General features: G+C 38.7%; 2 protein-coding genes and 1 long non-coding RNA gene across 5 annotated transcripts; all 3 read left to right on the top strand.

Annotated features, from left to right (window-relative positions):
• Positions 1-7,226: 7,226 nt before the first annotated feature.
• Positions 7,227-12,949, top strand: LOC144044607 (uncharacterized). Of its 3 annotated transcripts, none has more exons than XM_077559121.1 (7): positions 7,230-7,393; positions 7,984-9,508; positions 9,752-9,832; positions 10,423-10,865; positions 12,000-12,072; positions 12,138-12,263; positions 12,347-12,949. In XM_077559121.1, the coding sequence occupies exons 2-7, from the start codon at positions 9,462-9,464 to the stop codon at positions 12,723-12,725; spliced, it is 1,149 nt and encodes a 382-aa protein (XP_077415247.1). In that variant the 5' UTR covers positions 7,230-7,393; positions 7,984-9,461; the 3' UTR covers positions 12,726-12,949. The 3 variants fall into 3 exon arrangements, with proteins under 3 accessions (XP_077415249.1, XP_077415247.1, XP_077415248.1); XM_077559122.1 differs by having other exon boundaries at positions 7,231-7,393; positions 12,153-12,263; XM_077559123.1 differs by lacking the exon at positions 9,752-9,832 and having other exon boundaries at positions 7,227-7,393.
• A 2,372-nt stretch (positions 12,950-15,321) lies between these two features.
• On the top strand, positions 15,322-17,178 carry LOC144043744 (C-X-C chemokine receptor type 4-like). The gene is made up of 4 exons (XM_077557690.1): positions 15,322-15,418; positions 15,490-15,698; positions 15,780-16,063; positions 16,433-17,178. Exons 1-4 carry the CDS (start codon positions 15,404-15,406, stop codon positions 17,026-17,028), a joined length of 1,104 nt encoding a protein of 367 aa, XP_077413816.1. The 5' UTR covers positions 15,322-15,403; the 3' UTR covers positions 17,029-17,178.
• Positions 17,179-18,711: 1,533 nt separating this feature from the next.
• Positions 18,712-21,578, top strand: LOC144044599 (uncharacterized). Its single transcript, XR_013291308.1, has 2 exons — positions 18,712-18,802; positions 20,732-21,578. It is a non-coding gene; the product is annotated as an uncharacterized LOC144044599 (long non-coding RNA).
• Positions 21,579-23,994: the final 2,416 nt, after the last annotated feature.

Below are 23,994 nucleotides of genomic sequence, written 5' to 3'. Positions count from 1 at the left end.
TGCTAAACAGCCTTCTCTCACTGCTAAAGGGATGTTTCATGGTTGCGTGCTTTTGCTTCTTATTCTACTGCTAAAATGATAATGTCCAATCTTTCCACACAATCCTTGCTTAATGTTGCGCCAGCCGTCTGCAACGATGACGCCGCTAGTACCTTTTTTAATTTTGTTCATTTCATGTGTTGGACTCTTTCGAGTCCGAAAGGGGGATTGAAGTGTGTCTTCTGCACAGATTTAGTCAGAACTGTTTTAATTTCCTCAGTAGAGCTTTGTTCTGCGTATATATCCTTGAGTGATATCGCTATCTCTGCCAGGTGTAGTCATGACTGAATAACTTCCTCTATTCCGCAAATGAGCTTTGTTCTGTGTCTGGATAGTATTCTTGAGTGTTATCGCACGTCCGGTAAACTTTGTTGAACTGTTTACTGGAAACTTCGTGGTACCGCCCTTCAAGATAGTATAAGAATGTTGTAAGTTCTCTGTAACTTCGCACTTGTGAGAAGCTACAGCCATTGTCTGTAACTCATTTGTGCCCGGAATATTCTGTAGAAATAAAACCTTTGAAAGAACTGTTCATCGTCTCTAGCCTGTATTCAGATAACCAACATTCTCACTACCCAAAAGAAAACAAACACGCAGAGGAAAAAGCTTATCCTCTAACATTCTCTATTTGAATAGTACATGCAATATGTAAAAGTTTATACTAAGAGTAAATAGCAATTAACTCTCCTATTTTTTGCTTTATTAATTATAGTTTACTTAATGGACAATAATTAACTGCATTCTAATAACAAACAACCATGGTGCTATTTATTTTTTACAATTATTGTTTTAGTCAATTATTAACTAAATTTTCTGTACTGCAGATTAGAAGTTGGGTGAAGACACATTGGCCACTTCAGCTGCTTGAAAAATGAGCAGGTCAGATTTTCAGACCCCTCATGTATTATGCTGAAGTCGCTGGCAAGTGACTGGTATGACGCACACGTGCATTTGTACGGCATGTCATCCTGCGGACGGAGCTCAGGTTCAGACGCTGCAAACACAAATACAAAATACCTATTAGTCCACTGATGACATTCAATGCAAGAGCTGCATCACACCTGTCTTTGTATATTGCTCAGTTTGGATTGACGCAGGCGGTCAGAGAGCTTTTCCACTTACTGCTAATCAGGGCTGTATCAAGGGCTCCTTTATTGAGTCCAAAGGTCCAAAGTTCAAGTCAAGATTAGATCAAGAGTAAACCTTAAGACAGGAAAATCCTATTGATGGTTGGCAAAATCAAATTTTATAACCTCCCGTTGGATGACATGACTGAAAGAAAAAGACTGTGTGTGTTGCCGATCACCGTCAACTCAGGTTAACCAATCAGATGGCTTGCCCAAGTGGAGGAGAGGAATGTAAACATGGCGTCCATAAGCCATGTGATATAAATTTTACAAGTGCGATGATTTTAAAGAATGCACAGCACTGCATCAACTAAGAGATGTTTCTAATATTGTGTGAACTAGTGTGGTCACGATACCAACATTTTGACTTCGAAACTATACCTGCTTAACTCATTCACTGCCATTGACGGCTCTAGTCGTCAAAAATTCATTTGAAATATTTCTATTAGATTAGCATTTTTTCTACTTTTGTTAACAAGAGTATAAAAAACTATATTTTTTTATTGTACATTTAGAACAGATATATGTGATTAATTGTGAATTACCTAGGTTTTTTTTTCTTTCTTTTAAGTTTTTTTTTTAAATTTTAAAATTGTATTTTTTTTATATATATTTTTTTGTTGTGAGTTAACTAGTGAAGTCATGCGATTAATTACAATTAAAAGTTTTAATCGCTTGACGCCCATAATTTTTAATAATCTTTAAGTCGCGTCATGTGATTATAATTTTTTGTTGTAATTAATCGCATGACTTCAATAGTTAACTCACGATTAATCAAACATTTTATATCTGTATTTCTAAAAAAAAAAAAGTTTTTTATACTCTTGTTAGCAAAAGTGAAAAACTGAAGAGGGTCTTCTGCCCAGATTTAGTCATAACTGTTTTAATTTATTTATTTCCTCAGTCGAACTTTTATCTGTGTATGTGTCTTTGTGAGTGATGCTACAATTTCTGCTGGTGCCGGCATTGTCTGGGATGCCTCCTCTATTTCCACAACAATAGACCATTTGTCTGTGGTTGAAGTCAATGTGTTAGTATGATTTCTTTGTAAATCTTATCTTATGCCGGGGGTCGGTTTGTCTGGGGGGCCTCCTCTATTTCCACAACAATAGACCATTTGTTCGTGGTCGAAGTCAATGTGTATTGAATGATGTCTGTAAAAGTTGTATCTCATGTCTGGTGAACTCCGGGTGGGCTGGGGGCTTGGGGGTTTTGTGGTACCGCCCTTCAAGATAGTATAAGAATGTTGTGAGTCCGCTGTAACTTCGCACTAGTGAGAGGCTGCCGCCATTTGTCTGGGAACTCACTTGTGCCCGGAATGTTCTGTAGAAATAAAAGCTTCGAAGTGACTGTTCATCAATCTCCAGCCTGCATTCGGATAACCAACATTCTCACTACCCGAAAGAAAACAAACACGCGGAAGAAAAATATTATTTTCTTCAACAAAACATAGTTCAACTTAAGTATTGAATCTACGTTGAGATCTAAAGTTTCAATTATACAGAAAGCGCAAGGTTGATAAAATGTTGAGCTTTTCAACCATAAATCACACAAGATCAATGTTGATTCAACCGTCATCTAAATTAGAATCTACATCCATCATTTTTCTTAACCGCTTGTCCTCACAAGGGTCACAGGAGCCTATCCCAGGTGGCTTCGGGCAGTAGGTGGGGCACACCCTGAACTGGTTGCCAGCCAATCGCAGGGCACACAGAGACAATGAAGAGGAATAAAGGAATTTTGTCCTCTTTGCGTGTTCCAAAAATGAAGATAGATTTAATGTAAGAAAAATACACTTTTTGCAAAAATGATTTAATAAAAAACAGAGAATCTCTGGACAGATAACAGCTTCCGATTACATCACTTAAAAAACGTGGGATTTCAGAGCGTCAAATGTGTCTTCTTCCGGGTGGTGGATGGCTTTTATTGTTTTAGGACCTCCCCTCTTTTATTTGTAGACAAAACATATCTCAGTACTTTTCCAGAGCAGATGGCGTAAACAAGGTCAGATCTCGGTGTATGTATTCGGGACTGAATATGTTATATAGTTGAAGGATCTATTTTTCCCCATAACAACATCTCACAAACAAGTTGAATCAAATTCACGGTGGCCGTGACTGATGAAGAAAGTAAAAAGTGTGTGTGCGTATTATTTCAAAGCAAATTCTGTTTTCATGACCAAGATGTGCGTGTACAAATAAAACAAGGAATTTTGGACCAATCAGTGTATACCAGCCTAAGGAGTGTGTGCGTGTGTTTTTGAGACAAATTTTGGTTCAAGGGCTAAATGTGCTTTCGCACAAAACGCTGAGAAGGAACTTTTTTAGACTAAATAGTATGTCCCATCTTAAGGCCAGACCATACGAGGTCGACATCATCTGCTCTGCTCAGGACACAAAACATTTCGACAAGGTTAATGTGAAGAATTAAAATGTTCATAATGTGTAACAATAGTTGATATATGAAATTAGGTATTAAAAATGTTATAATATCTTTCAACAATCAACCATCCACACCTATGGACAATTTGGAGTGTTCAATTAACTCGCCATGCATATCTTTGTAATGTGGGAGGAAACCGGAGTACCCGGAGAAAACCCACACAAGCACGGGGAGAACAACAAACAACAACAACAAACTCCACCAAGGAAGGCCAAAGCCCGGGCTCGATCTCACGTTCTTTGCACTGGGAGGCGGACGTGCTAACCAGTCAGCCACTGTGGCGCCCTAGAAACTACATGCATAATAATAATATTTGTGTAATATTTCAGTCACTTCCTTCACCTTATTAGTGAGCAAATACTTATTTGGAATAGACCAGACAAAGGCTCATTTATGCTTAACGTTGAATACGGCGGATACAGTTACCTACATTATATGAGCCTTTCAAATGACAATGTGAAGTGGAGCACTTTGCCTAGGAGTGTCGCATAGAGATGATCCATATATTCACGTGTTCGTCTCAGCAAGCTGTATATAAAATTCTGAAAGATGTGTCCTTAACTCCCCACAGGTTTTGAGTTATTAAGCATTGATGTAAGATTTAGGATTAGTCTTAAGAGTGAGAACTTTGCATAGGATTGCCACAGAGAAATGATATAAATATTCCCTTTTGTTTTGGCAAGCTTAAAAACATACTAAAGGATGGTCTTTTAGGTGGATAATTTTTAGAGCCCTGGAAATGGCTAAGAAGTTAAGTTTAATGCAACAGGATGAACACCAGCATGTTCAGGGGAGAAAAAAAAGTTTTTAGAGAGAGAGAGGGAGAGAGAGGGAGAGAAAGAGAAAGAGAAAAAGAGAAAGAGAAAGAGAAAAAGAAAGAGAAAGAGAAAGAGAAAGAGAAAGAGAAAGAGAAAGAGAAAGAAAGAGAAAGAGACAGACAGACCGCAATATATATATATATATATATATATATACTAACTTTTTGAAGTTGGTGTACCTTCGTATGCTTGGATACTAAAACTAGGCTTTGAGTAATTTGTACTAATCATTTTGATTAGATTGAACTAACAGTATACTAGTATTTGGCTATGGATAACTTAAAAACATAAATTTGCTGTTACTTAAAAAAAAAAAATTGAGAAAAATCTTTTTTCAAAAAAGGTAATATTTACAGATAAAATTATTTTTATATGGTACATGCTAAAAATCAAACTTAATATATGTAATGTATTATTTTATGCTTTGTGTATATGTTTCATAATTTATTTTACTTGGTATTTTGTAAAAAAAATTAAAATAATTGCCTTATTTTAATCTGTCTACAGTTGACATTGTAAATGATAATCTGTTCTCAGTTTCTTTACCTAGTTAACGTTTGAATACATTAATAATAATTTAGGTCAGATTAGGACAATAGCACACCACTTTATTTTTTCGTGTTCAAAATTAATCTGATTCATGCTCATAGTAGGTGGCATGGTGGCCAACTGGTTAGCACGTTTGCCTCCCACTGCAGAGTTTGTGAGATTAAATTTGGGTTTTTGGCCTTCCTGGGTGGAGGTTGCATGTTTTTCCGGGTACTCCAGTCTCCTCCCACATTCTGCATGCAACAAATTACCTCACTTTTTTTATTTAGTTCTGCTTATTTATTTGGGATAACAGTGTGGGGGCGCCTTGAAGAGATACGTAACCCCCTGGCAAAAGGAGGCATGGACTCTCCAAGTGCCACTATACATATTAGGAGATGCCATAGCAAAGGGGTACAGTCAATACCGTGCATAGCAGTCCAGGTCACCCTTTCCCTGGTTTTGCTACCGATGTGTAAAGCTAGCACATCATGCTACTACTGCCAAGCACCAAAGTGTCCGACATTCAGGCAGTCTTTCAACTGTGAATGAGCTGTGAAGGCTTGAATGAGAACCAGAATGTCCATCTTTGGGAACTGTTATACCTGTTCATTGACATCTTTGCTGTCAATTATGAGGATTGTACATGTACCAATTTGGCCCGGTGCGACGCATGAGAGGATCGGCATTCTGCATTCATCCTTCTGTAACGTTACTAATAGATATTGTAACATTTTTGATACTTCATTTCATATATTAACCATTGTTACACATTATTAACATTTAAATTCTTCAGTATTAACCTTGTCGAAATGTTTTGTGTCCTGTGCAGAGCAAGTGGTGTTGATTTCGGTATAATCTGACCTTAAACTGGGACATACTATTTGGTCTAAAAAAGTTCCTTCTCAGCGTTTTGTGCGAAAACACATTTAGTCCTTGAGAACAGAATCTGTTTTCGAACACGCAAAGAGAACAAAATAATTATATTCCTCTTTCAAAATGGTGAACCCCGACGTAGAACGACGTTTTGTAGCGGTGCGTTCACAGACGAATGGAACTCCCGGTCACATTAATCAAGGTAAGTGGACACTTTATCCACGTTTTAGGAGTTCTGTCTGTCTGAGAACGCTGCGGCTGGTAAATTCGTCTTGCAAAATTATATTGAGGATGGAATTTGTGTAAGGAAAATAGTGATAAATTTTGAAGTCGTTTGGTTGGACGCGAAGTCCCAGATTTCGGATTTTACCACGGTGTTTGAATTGTACACGTACGTGGTGACGTAAGCATTGTATACGGAAATGCCGTCACGTTGTTGGGTAATGCGCTAAAATGAAATGAAGATGAAATAAGGTCGCGCTGAGGTGGCAAACAGACATAAATTAAATGTCTAAAATTCTTTGAAGGAATTAGAGTAAGATTATGGATCGAAGCAGCGGATAGATCGCCCGCTGGTAGTACATCGTAATAGGTTGCTTGAATGAATGGCAAACAGACGTAAATTAGAGGTCTAAGATTCTTGGGTGGAATTAGGAAGATTATGATTGACACAGCGGCTAGATCGCCCGCTGTGAAGATATCGATAATAGATCCTTGAATGATGGATTATTTTGCTCAGCGCAGATGAGGATTCTGCACAATTGAATCAAACAATTGTGAACAGACAGGCTGAAATAGACGTACACATTTCATTGACAAAGATGATACGCTATTAAAATGCCGAGAGACTGCTTCATGATTGATTAAAATCAGTATAGCGTAACGCTACGATGGTGCGTTACGATGGATTTGCACAATTGAATCAAATAATTGTGGCATTCAGGCTGCAAGCAGTATTAATTACGGAAAACACATGGCAGTCTCTTTATAATAAGGCTTGCCTCAAAGTTGGAAACAACGCTTCGCTCCTTGCAGCCGAGAGACTGCTTCTTGATTGACTTAAAGCAGTATTTATTATTTTAGGAGGAGATCATGTTATTTGTTTGTCTTATATGTTTTGTCTTGTGATACAATAATCGGACGTCACGGTTATTCTTAAAGGGACCGCGATGAGATATGTTGTTGACTAATTCTGTTATAAGTGAGACGTCACTTCATTTCTAAATATTAATACAACTTAACTACAATATAATATAATAAGCTGATAAAATACGGGAGTCAATAATTAATAGAAATTAAGGACGCTCTTTTGAGCGCGTAACAAAATTGTTGGACCCAAATGAACTTCCGTAAAGCGAGAACATGATGACGCTATGAAAAAGTTGAGAGCGCATGCGCAGTTGCTATAATAATGTTGGGGCTACGGTGCGCTTTCATTCTGAAGGATTAAATGATTTTCCGCTAGACGTGACTAAAGCTTCTAGGTTATATAATCGACCGTCGAATAATGATAAAAAATGTAATTAATATTGAACAACGGGACTTGATTATATTGTGAAAAAGGTTGGTTTATTCTAATAAGATATGTAATCTGTTCGATGGTTTCAAAGGCGACAGTTTAACTTTGTATTTCCGTAAACGCCGACCGCGAATTAGAAAAAGTATTAGAGTTATATGTATTTTAATATAGAGGAAAATCCCGGACGTAACTTTAAGAAAAGTGTATTAAATAATGATTACTGCTGAAATGTTGCTTTGCAAATAAAACAGCTGTATAATACAAATTTACGTAATAAAATAAATGAAACCGTTTAATAAACGCTGAACGGGATAAATTAATTGGACGGTAATATTACTAATAACATCTCCAAACGATTAATGTTGATGATCTGGCATCACAGCACATGCGATAATATAGCGACCTAATACAAATCGAACGAATAACAACACATAAAAACGACATTCGACACTCTGAAATTCCACCTGTTTAAGTGAAGCAATTGGAGTCTGTAATGAATGTCCAGAAATCTCTGACCTTTTTTTATTAAATCATTTTTGCAAAGGTGTTTTTTTCTTACATTAAATCTGTCTTCAAGTTTTCGAACACGCAAAGAGGACAAAATAAATTTATTCCTCTTTCATTACCCAAACAGGAATCGGCTGAACAGAAGATCTAAGAAATGCTGGCAGCAGGAGTTGTCGAGCCCAAGGAGCCAAGGGCAGTGCCCATTCTAAACTGGAAGAAAGTCGAGACATGTACACTTGAAAAGGGGTGTGTAGACTTTTCATAGCCGCTGTAGCTCATTATTATTGCTATAGAACAAAACATCAGATGCAAAAGATGGGGAAAACTGGCCTTGGGGAGTGATCATAGCTTGATCCAGGTCTTTGGAGAGAGCAATAGGCGGAACTGCTAGCTGACAAAATGTTACTAACAACAAATAGTTTGTTATTGTAGCTCTGAACTACAATAGCTCACTTAAGTGGTTTATTCAGGCATCAGTTTTCTTCCATGTTTATTGTTAAATGACTTTTACTGCCTTCCATCCATCCATTTTCTTAATTAAAAGCAAATTCCTAAAAATGTGGGTTTTTTTAAATTAGAAAAAAAGCCAGTTACGTTTTCAACTGCCACAAGGTTTTAACAAGGTTAAAAAAGAAAAACAAAGACGAAGAGTCAGTCAACACCAGTTGAGATCTTGAACGATGGGGATCTTTAAAGGCAGTGACGACAACAGTGATGTAACCATTACATTAGCGCAACAGATTCAGAGACGCAAGACCTGGCCTTATATTAGAGAAATATTGCTGTTCTCTGATTCAAGGGTGATACGTGACTAATGCAATTGTGCAGCCTTAAGGAAAATCACAAGGTTCTGGCATTATAGTCATAATAATAATAATAATAATAATAAATAATAATAATAATAATAAAAAAAACAGTCTCATGGATGTAAAAGTTTTTGTGCAGCCGCTAATGAGGTAATATATTTGTCTTTTTCTTTCTTTTATTTTTTGTTATGGTTTTCCCCCCTCGCGAGTGCGATGCATATATTCACTTCACTTGCAAGTTGATGAAAGTGGGAAACTTCTGTGCGCATTTTTTGTTTTATTATGTATCAATAAGTACATTTCATAGTTGTGTTTTTTTACTTGTACTCAAGTAAGGGAGTCTGTCCTACTTTTATCAGTCTTTTTTCTCAAACAATGAATGTATCGAATTGTTGAATTGTATTGTTATTTTATTGTATGTGACGTGATAGAGCGATAGACTAATACCGCGAGAGGGCAGTGTTTACTAAACGCTGTTTAGTGTTTACTAACGTTAGTTTGCTGTGGAGCAGACGATCGACATCATTGAGTACAGACCATTTGGTGACGGCAATGCGCTGATTTCTCAGTGTTCAGTGACAGTTTTCCATTAACACAACCATCCAGACAAGTAGCAGAGAATGGATACTGTAGTGGAGCCATGTCCCTTTAAGTCCGCCATTAGGCGAAGAAGAAGAAGTAGAAGAAGAAGAAGAAGAAGAAGAAGAACTCAAAAATGAATATTAACATTTCTGAAAGAAAAGTCGTTGAGCTTATGTGGTATAATGTTAAGATTTAAAGTTTGACGTGGAGTGCTGCTATGAAAACGCCAAGTTCGCCAACACAGGCAGGCGGCGTACCGTCTAAGTGAGTTGAACGCCGTTTTCTTTTTTGTTCTGATACAGACGCTTCTTGTCTTTAGCTACCTACAAATGTTTTCAGCAGTGTTAGACAAGCCGGCATGCTTAAAATTGTGAATTTAACTAATGAGATACAAATATTTGTTAATATTATGTGGTCTAAAATGTCAGAAGTTGCTGTTTTCATTTCACCTTCACGACTCCATTTGGCTTTAATGTTCAAGTGGTTTTGTTGTCCTCAATTCAACAGCAGTCCAGATGATACCGAATATGGATCAGTTTTTGTTGAATCACACAGTGAAAAAAAACAACTAAATGTTTTCCTTCAAAGGTGAGGTCTAACGTAAAGGCAGTGGATTTTGCCGTGACCGGCAACTCTCCTGCTAGCGTTATTTTGCCGTGAACTGCTTTTTTGTCAATCGCTGGCTCGAGTCACTGGGCGTGGTTCCTGCTTCGCTTCACCCCCTTCTGTGTATTTGCACGAAGTTTTCATTTGGTTTTGCAATAAAAAAGAGGCTGTTATCGGCATTAAGTTGGACGCACTTTTCCTATTTTGTGCAACAATCGCGTCTTCTACTAAATGTGGAAAATTCAGTAACTTCAATTCTTCAATACACGGAAAACTAAACTGCTCATTTGCAACTCCCGACTGGATGCAAGAAATAGTCATTTTTTTTAAATGTAAAAAGTGGGATTTGAACCCGAGACCTAGCACTTTTGGGGCAACCACTTTAAACGTTCAGTTTGTACACATTCACTGGCGTAGAATTCTTGTAGTTGTCACATGACTCACGGCAAAATAGCGCTTGGCGGCGAGTTGCCGATCCTGGTAAAGTATCCACTTGGATCTTAAAATGTTGAGTAGCTGCTTTGTGGATTCATTGATGGATAAAACTCTTATGTTTTTTTTTGGTTATGCAGCTCTTTAGAGTACAGCCTGAATTGGAGAGTCACAATGAAGACTCGTCACGCTTACAGGTTTAAAACCGCTTCGAAGAAGAAGCTTGACAAAAGTCTCAACCTGAATGAAGGTGAAGTCCGACGCCTGGTTCCAGATAAGAGGAGGACGACATTTGATAACAGCAACATTAATAAGGACGATAACAGCGCCCCTGACATTATTGATGTCATCAATAGTCATGTGGCGGAGAATTCTGAAGAGGGTAGTAGTGTGCAAGTGGATGATCAAGGATTAGATGAGTCATATGAGCAATGTGACTGTAGCACTGCTCCTTCCCTTCTGAATGACACATCTCCCAAGAAAAATGGAAGACCACCAACAGACCTATGCCCATCCTGCCGGAAGTTCTACCAGAGGGCGAAGAGGCTGAAAAGGCCCATCAAAGATAAATGCTTGGATAATAGTAAGTGTACTTGGGGTTGTCTATTGCAGGGGGTTTGTGTCCCAGATCCACCCGCGATAGATGAAAGTCAGTGTTACAGAGCCCGGGGCCTGACATGAACATCTGCTACACCGGCTATTGTGGGTTGTTTTCCATCAGTGATGGATGACGCCGTCATTCTCACTTGACACTTTGGCGGGTTGAGTTTTATATTCAGACTCACTCTTATGGCCAAAAAGTAACGTTTGAGATTTAAGACATCTTTATTGTCCCCAAGGTGCAATTTGTGATGCAGCCAGCAAAAACAAAAGACAGTACACAAATGCACACAATAATATTATAAAATAAAATTTCTACTCTAAAGTGACCCCAATAAGTTCAGTATGCCTAAGTAAATACTAGAATAACTAAAAGCTATTTTTGAAAAAAAAAAAACATTACATAAAATCAGTACATAAAAAAGGTTATGATTTGAGACTTGTGGGGTGCTTCTATTTTAAATGCTGCCACATTAGTCTTTAAGTGACAAAGCGTACAAACCGATTACATGGAAATTAAGCTATCACATGAACTTATTTAGTCAGTCACGTCTATATTTTAGACTGACTGTACAGTTTTGTTTATATTAAAGTTGATGTCAAACGCCATTGTGAGAATTCCAATTCTGCCGGAATGTGTCGACAAATGCCAAAAGGTAGATGCAATAACTGGGCGCCTTAAAGATGCATTGTGGAGTTTAAAATTTTCTACATCATGCATGCTCCACCAATACCCAGTTGAGTACAAAGAACCCTGACTTTTTAACTGCGCTAATGCCTATCAGCTTGTATGGGGCGAACATTCCCCAGTTTCTTTGGAGGTGGAGTGGTGGGTCTAGTAGCGTTGTATTAGCGAGCGGATGACACAATTGGGATGGAAAAACTGAAAAAAACGACAAACAAACACAGCCCAAACTCAAGCTCAGACTCCCAAGAAAACCGGAAAAGAAAGAAAAGTTTATTGGAGCACACATACTCTAACTAGGCACAGGATGCAGTTACGTTTTAGGCCAGAGGTGGCAGTCCTAAGTTAAAAAAGAAAAAGAAAAAAGTGACAAATTTCACAATGCATCAGATGACAAAAACACAACACTACTTTGTTTGGTTTGTGTCTCAGATCCCACCTCCTTAACGTGTGATCAGTGGGTCCTGCTCAAAAAATGGGCACCAAGTAGGCTACCTCACTCAGGGTAAGTCGAACCTTTGGTGGAATGCTGTAAGTGTCCTGTGATCCGTGTGTAAATGAAGACTCTAGATTTTGTTTTGTCAGGAAGCTTTCCCACTCTGTGCGCCATCTTTGCACACGTTTAAAGGGGAAGAAAAAAGAAAAGCAGGATGGGCATCAAAACTTGTGCTCAAGGCTGCATATTTTCCTTCAGAGGTGAGGCTTCAAAAGTCACATTTCCTATCATCGACAGGATAATCGACATCTTTTCTGTCAAATGTGATGAATGTGTGTGTCAGGAACCTCAGGCGGCCCCGCAAAGTGCCAGCAAGAAACGAAAGGAAGATAAAACGGAGGAAGAGGGCAAGAGATGATTTTTGCAGTTCACAGAAACATCACCGCGCCAACAACCCAGCGCAGAACAACAGTGGCAACGATGACGATAAGCGCAATTTTGAGTCGAGTCGCGCGGGTCTTGATGTTGAGGGATTTCACAGTGGAGAAAGCGCAGACGACTCAGACGTGACCACTAACATTCCTCCTACTTTCTCCTTGGAAAGCACCAAGCTCGAGGCCGTCCCACGAAAGCCGAAAGCGCCAGCGGAGAAGACCGACTTCCACACTTTGCTCGCCCAGTTACGTGGCAGCACCAGCAGCATTTTCAAAGAAAGCCGATAGTCACTTGCAGCTTATCACATTGCTGAAGTTGGTTGTGAGGTCTTGTTAATATTTATACAATGGTAATTTTATTTATCTATATTTATATATGACGTTGCAGTTTAAAGTGTAATTAGAATTCCATTGGAAATGGGTCCATACTTTTCTTTGTAATGCCACTGTTGATGAAGAAATTAGTTGAAGGCTGTTGTTCGTAAACATTAAATTTTTGTTTCACATTTGCAGTTAAACTGTCATGATTTTTTTCCTGAAATAAGTTTGAATTGAGTTTCCTTTTCTCTCAAACAGCAAAATCACTACTGTATTGAAGAACAAGACTGGATCGATGTTTACTGGTACATTTGTTTTCCACAGTGCTTGTTTTTTCCCCCTCTGAAAATAGATGTGATAATGATAACTAGACATGTACACTGCACTGAGCAAACTGAAAAATAACATTGCATTAATTCTGAAGGAAGACAACAGACATTCCCTTAAGTTTAATATCCGAGACAATATTAAAACTCAGAGATAGCAGTGAACCTTCATTTTCATGTTATCTGTGGAGCAATGAAAAATAATCACGTGGTCTGATTCGAGATGAAGACTTATCAAATGATGGAAACGCTTGTAAATTGTCATCAGAAACCTGAAGGTTTTGTACTAAAATAGTTGCGTCAGATTTTCTGCACTTGATGACGACTATCTTACGGTAAGCAGCATTTAATGCCTTGGAAATTCTTTTGTATCTTTGTCCTGACCTATACCTTTAAACGATGACGTTTCTGCAGACATGACTTGTGCTGTAAAATGTCACTACCAAAATGTCAGGAAAAGCCTACTAGAACATCTGAGCTCCATTTTTTTTCTCCAAGGCCTTTATAGGTGTGTGCTGAGTCTGCTGAACACAGTCACATCACCAGGTGTGAGAGGGTGTGCACACTTGTGCAACCATATTTTCTCAGTTTATTTTTACTCCCAGTCTTGAAAGTTGAGTTGGGTAAGTTTTGCTACAATTTATCTCAAAAAATAAAATAAAAAATTGCATGTCGATTTATTATTTTTTTTAATACAAATGAGTTCCTTGATATTTTATTTTTTTACAATAAAAAAAATTGTTCCATCCTAGGCCTGTCAAAAATCAGTGTCAGGTATCTGTCAACGTGTTTTACTCAGTATTATTGTTATCTGAGATTTTTAAAGCTGATAGGAATGAACCTGAAGGAAGGGAGGGGAGGTTGAGATAAGGGACTGGGACTCTTTCAGAAAGTGTAACACTTTGGATTTGGAAGTTGGTTTACTGTTTGTTTTTGGGATTAGTCTATTAGAAGACAGGAAGTGTGTCTGCAGACCTGCGCCACAGTGCACAGAAATGAACAGAAAAAAAAAACACGCAGCTGTATTTGAGTAAAATTGATTCCCGATACAAATAGTCTAGTAGCACACTGATCAGCCACAACATTCAAACCATTTGCACAATCCAAGACCTACTGATGTATCAAAAAGTCTACACTGTAAAGACAATAATAATCGATTATAATTTGAGGCATTAATTCTGCAATGTTTATTATTGTGACTTTAGCGCCACTACATGACACCGTCAGGTAGGCTGCTTTTGAACTGATTTAGCTGACAGTGAAAATATTAACCAGGTCTCGGTAGTCGCATAGCATTTAATTTCCACAGTCTAAAACAAACAGTAGTAATATTGAAAGCTTAATTATCTTTATAAATACAATTTTCTTATTTCGTTTGGATCACATAAAATGCAAGTGATCATGGTGTTTAAAAAAAAAAAGTAAATATGACATTATTTAATTTGTACAAGCCTGAAAATGACAAATCAAAACATTGAATTTGAGAATTTGTGTATAAATTGTGTCTGAGTGCTGAAAAACGTAACTGATATAGGCTGGGGAATTAATTGAATTGCTGGAATGTGAGACTTGGGATGTTCAAAAAATGCGGAAGGATATAAATGTGTAATTACTTGTTAATTTCAGAATTTTATTGTGGAATTTTGTGACTGTGGGAATTATTGGAATGTGAAAGTAGTTCCTAAAATGTCTTGAATGAGCTGTACTATGCTGTATTAGCTTGGATTAGTTTCAGTCATGAAATGTTGAAAGAGGATGTAAATGTGTAAAATATTTAATTTAGGAATTGTATTAGGAAGTTTGGTACTTTTACTGGGATAAGTGGGAATTTGGGGAATATGGAAAATAGTTGTCAATAAATCTTCAATAAAGTGTTAAAGGGGTAGAACGGAGACGATTGGCAGAAAAATGATTTTTTTTACAAATTGGTGTAGAATATCAACCTCCATCTCTTGGCAAACATCCTCGTCATCATCATCATCAGTGACGAAGAGAGGGCTCTCTCACTCCCCCACCGACCGAATACACACACGCGCACGCACGCATTGTCTGTACCTCGTTGTGCGTTCTTTCCGATTGCCAATAGACCTTGGCGATCACAAAGCCGGGGTCCCAGGGCCAAAACAATTCAAGCGGCGCGCACGCACAGGACGGCATCCTGTGATAGAAGCAGTATCAGCACCTGACACCTCTCCAAAACAGGAAAAGCATTTCGGCAGGAACACAGATGGGTTCGAGAGTTTGAGGGAGGAGCACCAGCACAACTATAAAAATGCTCCACTGGAGTCCCAACCTCACTCGGCAGAGAAAGGACAGTCCATCATGTCGTACTATGAGGTAAGCTTTTCCCCAAAGAATTCAGCGACGACGGCGTCCTTCCTTAACTTAATCATCATTTTTGTTTCCAGCACATCCTCTTTGACTACGAATACAATGACACCAGTTCTGGCTCTGGTTCTGGTGATATCGGGGTGGATCTGGAGGAGCCTTGTGAGGTGGAGCACGTGATGACCTCTGACTTTCAGCAGGTCTTTTTACCTGTGGTCTACGCCCTCATCTTCCTTTTGGGCATCACCGGAAACGGTCTGGTGGTCTTTGTGCTGGGCTGCCAGCGTCGGTGAGACAGCCGGATGATTTGTCCTTTGAAAATTTGTCGGTGAAAATCCCAAACTCATTGTTCATTTGTGTTGTTCTTCAGGTCCAAATCCAGTCTCACCGACCGGTACCGACTGCACCTCTCAGCCGCCGATCTCCTTTTTGTTCTGGCGCTCCCGTTCTGGGCGGTGGACGCGGCGCTTGCAGACTGGCGCTTTGGCGCGGCCACCTGCGTTGGCGTGCACGTGATCTATACGGTCAACTTGTATGGCAGCGTGCTCATCTTGGCATTCATCAGTCTGGACCGCTACCTGGCGGTGGTCCGAGCCACAGACACCAATACGGGCGGCCTGAGACAGATGCTGGCACACAGATTGGTCTATGTTGGTGAGTGTCTCACTTCACTTTTACGCAGAGGTGGCAAATCCAGGTCCAGAAAGTAAAAACCCTGCCACAGTTCGGCTTTAGCCCCTGGTGCTAGCTAGCTAGCTCCTGAACTGTGGCAGGGTTTTTACTTTCTGGACCTGGATTTGCCACCTGTGCTTTTACACTATCTCTTCTTTCTTTCTTTCTTTCTTTCTTTCTTTCTCACCTGTGGTTTTACGCTATCTCGTCTTTCTTTCTTCCTTCCTTTCTTTCTTTCTTTCTTTCTTTATTTCTTTACCACCTGTGCTTTTACGCTATCTCGTCTTTCTTTCTTTCCTTTTTCTTTCTTTCTTTCTTTCTTAACCACCATCCGTTCTCTAATCTTTGCAGGTGCCTGGTTGCCCGCTGGTCTGCTGGCCGTTCCCGACTTGATATTTGCCCGAACTCAAGAAGGAGGTGAGGGAAGCACCCTGTGCCAGAGATTTTACCCGGCGGAAAGTGCTCCTCTCTGGGTGGCGGTCTTTCACCTGCAGCTAGTCCTCGTGGGCCTCGTGATCCCGGGTCTGGTGCTTCTGGTGTGTTACTGCGTCATCGTCACCAGACTGACCCGGGGCCCTCTCGGGGGCCAAAGGCAGAAGCGGCGCGCGGTGAGGACCACCATCGCGCTGGTGCTCTGCTTCTTTGTGTGCTGGCTGCCCTACGGAGCGGGCATCTCTGTGGACGCCATGCTGCGTTTGGAGGTTCTGCCCCGCAGCTGCAACCTGGAGGCCGTCCTGGGCGTGTGGCTGGCGGTGGCTGAGCCCATGGCGTTCGCGCATTGCTGCTTAAATCCGTTGCTGTATGCGTTCCTGGGGGCAAGTTTCAAGAATTCGGCCCGCAGAGCCTTGACATTGAGCCGAGCATCCAGTTTGAAGGTTTTACCCAAACGGCGCAACGGGGCCTCGACAACCACAGAGTCTGAGTCGTCCAGTTTGCACTCTAGCTAGTGTTGGTTTATTCTGTAAATCTGTGTGTGTGTGTGTGTGTATTGTGGAATAGAAATAATCTGAGAATTTAAGGAACTGCTGGCGGTCTTCTCTCAATTCTCTTGTAAATAGTCTATTTTGGATTTCTTGTCAATGCTGCTGTGCTTTTACTGTACTGTTTATAATAAATACAGACAAAAACTTTTGAAATTCTCTTGTCATGTTTCGGACTCTAATCTTCATGACTAAAACGAATTTATTACAATAAGAGTAACATGTCTTAAAATGTGCCCCACCTAATGTAAAATGAAAATGACATCACAGTCACTCAGGGCTCAGGTAACGACCAATCATCACTCACCTGTTTTCTGAATTTAGTCATGTGACATTCGCAAGCTGAGCTGTGATTAGTTGGAACTCGTTACCTGAGCAACTGTGATGACATTTTTAGTCAAAAGCAAGTGGGTCTGACAGCTGTTTTGAACTAATTTTTAGGTACAGAATCCAAAACTGAGCTTAGTTTTGCTCTATCACGTCAATTATATGAGCTTTAGAATCCCCCCCCCCCCTCAAATGAAAATAAATAAATAAATGTGTATATATGTTAGTAATACACTAAGATAAAAATTGTTACAAGCTTTAAAACTTTTTTTTTAAACAGCGTAAAATGTAAGAGTACTTATAGCAATATTTTCCATGGTTACAAGGTTAACTCATTCACTGCCATTGACGGCTATAGACGTCAAAAATTCATTAGAACTCTTTCTATTTGACTTTTTTTTTTCCACTTTTGTTAACAAGAGTATAAAAACCTGTAATTTTTTTTTAACATTAAGAACAGATATCAACATTTTGTTTTAAGCAGTATAAACATTTAATGCAAAAAAATATATAAAAAATCTAATTGCTCCCCAGTGTAATTAACATTAGTGTTAATAAAAACTAACCATTATCCACTTTGTGGGGCCATATTTTTGATACAAGACAGAATGTGCTGTTATTCTAAAAATGATGAAAGGGGACAGAAAACGGAAAACAGTCAACATATCTGAAATCAGAACCACCCACCATCATAACATATGAATCCACTCAACAGTTTGTACTGCAAAGGAAACGGTTCACTGCTTCTTATGGGGAAAATGTTGCAATCAGTTCCCAGTGTGACGTGTGCTTAATCTCAGCACCCTTGTACAGTATTACTTTACAATCAACCAACTGAATCCAAACGTATGAAGCCTCTGATTCGAAGCATGGATACAATAAGATTCCTGTGGAAACTGACGTGTGAAAACAGGTGAATCAGCCATATTGTGTGTGGGTGAATACACTGTATGTGTGGACATGTTTGTTGTGAGTATGAACATTTTGTTACGTGAGAGCACACAGGGGTCAGGAGATGTCTTTTTCTTTAAGGACACAAGAATGTTGTTATGAAGAAAAACAATCGATAGAGAAACTTCATAAGTTTTTTTTTTTTTTTTTTACTGTACTCAAATGCATCTAAAGCACTATTTTTTTTAATAAAACCAAAATTGTTGTCAAAAACAATATGCCTCCAAAGTATAATGATTTTTGTCATGTTTCATGTCTCATTATGGTTGTGTGTGCACCTGTGCTCGTCAGCCCATGTCTCTTGTGTCTACCAATCAGTTCCCCCGACTACTTGTGTATTGGTCCAGGGGTGTATTTCACAAAGCAGGTTTAGTCAGAACCCTGGGTCAAGAAACCCTGAAATGTGGGAAACTCGGCGTCTTCCATTTCAGAAAGGGAGTTAATTGAAACCAGAGGAAAAGAGGTAAATCTAGTCTGTTTCATATAAAGAGGCCATTTAAGCTCTTGGTCAGTTACCATAGCAACATTGTCCATGTATTAAACCTAGTCGGTGGCAGGTTTTTCACAATGAACCTCGAGGTTTTTTCGGTCCCAGCCTTCTTTCAGCCATATTTCCTCATTCATAAAGTTCGCTACGGCGAGTTTTTGCGTAAATAAGCCTATAGTCTAGAGCGTAAAGTTTACTTTTGTCACAAACATGGCATGTCCTTTTGACAATGACTTTTTTTGAAGAAGGTGCCGCAATATTGCGCAGGGAATTAAATATTCGTCGCGAGATTGTTATCAGACCGCGCGTAGATATGCTGGCATTTCCGGACAGTTATCTTCTTTTAGAACAGTATCGTTTCACATCATAGTCCATCATCTACATACACAACTTCATCCGTCCTTACGTATAAAACATAAGAAGGTTAAGAATAAACATTACTGGCGCCATAGTCATGTGCTCACATCACAGCATATACAGTATTGTGTGTTGCGCTCCGTTTTTTTTTCTTATAACCGTTTGAATAATATTTTATAATTAATCTTAAATCAAGTGCGCTTCTCCCCCGCAGGATTTCACCAAAATGAAATGAATTAAGGAGCTAAAATTTAACCGGTTTCCCCTGTAATATTATTGTGATTGCAAAGGACTACATTTAAATTTACGCATTGACCCGACACCGGAGCATCAACGTTCCTGTAAGTGGAACCGCTGCGGTGTTCTTTCTAAAGACATGTTCAAATTCGCCATATTAAGATTAATTTAATTTATTTAATTACGATTTCCAGTTGAGAGGATTAAAAAAACGCGCAAGCAGAGGGCGGTGCCGCGCTCTGCCTCCCTGTTGCCATGGTGACTCGACAAATCGGGGCTCTATTGATGTGGTCTTTTTAGTGTAGCGGTAACTCCAGGTGAAACTACTCTACGTTGATATAATTACCTCAAATCAGCTGTTCTGGAACCGAAAACTCTCTCAATGTATGTCCACTCGCTGTTTAGGGTTAGTCTCAATGTTTGTTGAACATGCTTTGCCCAGGTGTTTCTCATTGTGTCGTTAATTTACTTGTATAGCTCCTTGCTTCTTGTTCAGTCATCCGGGTTCATTTCTTTGGTTTCTAGTCCCTTCTCTGTTATTATGTTCCAGTATCCTCGACTGGAGAGTTTTGTGTATGTTTGTTACTTTTGACTTGGGTTTACTTGAGCTTGCTTTAATTTAGTTTTTGTTCATTCCGAGGTGCCTTATTTTTACGACAACATTTTTGACTTGCCAGTATACAGTATACATTCGAATGTATTTAAAAACGTTCAAACATACTCACAAATACATTGGAACGTACTCGCGAGTAGATTACAACACAATTGTAGGCTAATTGCTACAAACATAGCATATTTTCCCATGATGCCCATGTATTATAAAAATTAAGACTGAATATGCAACGCCTTCAGCTCGACATCCATTACATGTCATCAAAGTTAGGAGCTAGCAGACAATTTATAGTTTGAAGTAGGGATGGGCGAGTACTGATATCAGATATCGGTACCAATACCAAGCTTTATTCCAAGGTATCAGTTCAGGAATTAGAAATCGAAGAATATAAAATTGCCATTAATTTCATGCAATTTTGAGGAAAATTTCTCGATTGGGATAGATATACAGTCTAGTTTTAATATAATGACATTTTTTTTGTTTGGGGGGTTGTATCATAAATACTAGTATTGGTATTGGTACTGTTATCAGTTTCATTTTAGATTTGCATTATTAGCCTTTCGAGGGATCCTTATACAGTGGTTGACTTATTTTAACACTTAAGATGTGAAAACGTTGCTACGGAACAAATCGGAACTAATGGATTTTGTTCTACTATGAAGATTACACTGTGCACTATTTTGTACGTTGTTCTACAGGTCAACGATTGAACTCTGTTACTTGCCAATATTGGATTCACCTGGTATTCTACTTACCACTCGTGGGAATATTTTATCACGCAAGCACACACACACTCGGAGTTCTCCCGACATCACCACTTCCACTCGGATGTGAGACAAACAGAAGCTGGAAGTTTACTGTGCCCCGTTTCCTGGATCAAAGAGAATGATGAAGATGAAGATGAGAGCTTGGTGACGGACGACGGAGCTTTGGTGAAGGCTTCACTGACAAAAAGAAGCGTTTTAATGATCAGTGTTTCCAACTGTTGTGTGTCTAAATGGGACATTATGAAAAATTCCACCTTAATGAACCTGTGGCCCGTCTCTCTCACACACCAACACATCAGCCTCTTCTATTCATAGGGCTTTCAAAACAGGAAAGACTTCCTGCAACTCATTTTAGGAAAAACAAGCAGCTAAAACAATCAAACAACCAAACAGCGCTGCACTCCACATCGGCAACAGTGGCAATAAAGTCAATGTGGGAGGAGACATAAAAAGGATGCTTAAATCACAGCCATATGCAAACGTATTGTAAACATGTAAGCAATATAAATCAAGATGATGTTTCCTTGATAAACCCCACATTTACAAATAATGACCCAGATATAATTCCTTCACTAATTGACTTAAATTTTCAGTACAAACAAAGTTCAAGCTAAATATTGGAAGATACAAGAGTTTTAGTCATCATTGCAATTAATGTGAAACCCCAATGTTGAGGAATTGCTTGTATCCTCTTTTGTTTTGTTTTGTTCTCAGTGTTTGCTGAGAAAAAAAACTAAAGCAATAAACCAACCACTACAGTACGATGTTGGAGCGGAGATGAGATGTCAGAGTTTGTTTTTATTACTTGTGGTTCAATTTATTTTAAAGTAATTACTACAAAATTATCACATCATATTTTTGCAATTGTGGGAAATCTATGATCCCGATACCAGGTCATGTGCAGCTATCCTGCTTATTGTTGTTTCGTCCTCTTAGGAACTTTAATTAGGAGTTTGTGTTTCATATTTTTTGAGATCTGGACAGATGTTTAACTTTAATTAGAATTTTTGTTTGGTGCAGTGGCTTGTAATAAGGACAGCAGAATAGCATCTGTGCTTGCAGATTGCCCACTTTAGTGGTCTGTTGGTGTCGTCTTGTTACTGTTTACACAGAGGCGGTTTGTGATGTTTTTGCCTCTTTGCCACACAAATGACCCCAAAAAGTTTGATTTCAACGCTTTTACTAATAAATGCATTCACTGAATTGGCTTGTTGCTGCTGCTGCTTGAGTGTTGATGCAACCATACGGTGGGTATATAAAAAGTATACACACACATGTTCAATTTACAGTTTTTTGTTTGCTAAAAAAAAAGATTAAAAAAAAAACGTTTTTCACACAATTAACTAAGAAGTCATGCGATTAATTACGATTACAAATTTTAATCGTTTGACGCCCCTCATTTTTAATGACCTTTTTTTAAATCACGTCAGGCGATTACATTTTGTTGTTGTAATTAATTGCATGACTTCACTAGTTAACTCACGATTAATCACACATTTTATATCTGTTCTAAATGTACAATAAAAAAAATTCTAGGTTTTCATACTCTCATTAACAAAAGTGGAAAAAATGTTAAACTAATAAAAATAGTTAAAATGAATTTTTGACGTCTATAGCCGTCAATGGCAGTGAATGAGTTAATGGGACCTCTAATCTGTACCAAGAATAAGTAAGTAAGTAAATAAATAAATAAGTCGAATGGGGAAGTAAACATAAACAACTGAAATAAAATGGTTACAGCCTATTGTAACTAGAATGTGGCTATGTTCACAATTAACCAATCACTTTCAAGCACATCTTTTCAATCATTTATTTTTATTTCCCTTTTCAAAAAGATGACTTTTTTTTTTTTTAGTTGGTGGACCTTTTTTTTTTTTTTTTAAACAAAATGTTGGCATTTGAACAGGGGTGTGTAGACTTTTTATATCCACTCTAATATTCTTGGTTCCTTTTTTAAACTCAGAATGCAGAGAGCACATGGCTGAGGAAAAACAGTGAATATAAAATATGTTCAACGTGCACAGCTCATTTGGAGGAAAAAAAGAGTGTTGGAACATAAACAAACGCAAGCAACTGTCTTTCATTTCCTTCCATGAGTACAATTGTGACTTCCTGTCCTGTCCTTATGTTGTCTCTGATAAATGTGTTCCGAGGATCTCCAGTGTGTGTATGTGTTTATGAATGCCACTTGACTCTACTTTTAAAACAATTCAATTTGTTGCACTTCTCAAATTTTCATTACATGCAGTAATGTTATCTTGGTTCAGAGCACATTGGCTTCATTTTGCCTGTAGGAATTATTTCACAGACTTGAGAATGGGTGGTTTGCTGTTTTTAGTTTTTTTTCAGTGTATCCAAACAATCTCGCGATTCAAAGTTTAAAAGCTCTTCACTTTCAGGATGCGGATGCTCTTAAGGGCCATGTAAAGTTTGCGTGTGTGCGTGTGTGTTTGCTTGTATGTGTGTTTTGTTTCAAAGTGTTTGCCGACAGGTGGTCAGGTTCCCTCATAGTCAGACACAGTTTGTCTTGAGTTTCCTGCTACTGAACAATCGTGGGAAAACCAGAGGTCAAGACAAAAAGAGAATTAAAGAGGGTGCGAGAGATCCAAATGGCGTGCAACAACTTCCTGCTTTGTTCCTGGCGGATTCATACAATGTGACAGGTGAAACCAATTGCCTCCTGACAGTGTTCATAATGACCGCCATGTGCGGATGGAAACATAGCAAGGATATGGGAACCGCGGGAGAAGTCAATGAAATAATAAAGTGTTTAATCTCACAGATGGCGCTGAGAATGAACCCTGCCTTGATCAGATTTCTTATGCAGGGGCCTGTTGTTCCTGCGCTCATTGTAAAGGTTTGGTGTGTAAACAGGTAGTCAGCTGAAAACAGTTGTATAGGAAGTATTATCTTTGTTGAGGATATTGGAGGACAATTGATCAAGAGCGGATGGCATTCAAGTTGCTGTGGGACTTGGCATGGCAGGGCTTTAGCTTTGAGACCTACAGAAAATATGGAAATTAGGGAATGGTTATTGGAGAGATGCCAGGTCATTTCCTCATTATACATATTACTACTTGCGCTTCCTGTGTTCTTGGACAAGGCACGGTATACAGTAACATTAATTGTATTGTGTCTGATTATTGAGTCTGATCATGTTTAACAAGAGATAAAAATGATGATACATTTGATTT

This window comes from Vanacampus margaritifer, chromosome 2 (genome assembly GCF_051991255.1).
Source record: "Vanacampus margaritifer isolate UIUO_Vmar chromosome 2, RoL_Vmar_1.0, whole genome shotgun sequence".
Classification (NCBI taxonomy): domain Eukaryota; kingdom Metazoa; phylum Chordata; class Actinopteri; order Syngnathiformes; family Syngnathidae; genus Vanacampus; species Vanacampus margaritifer.
Note: the sequence above shows the minus strand (reverse complement) of the source record. Positions and strands in the feature narration are given on the sequence as shown.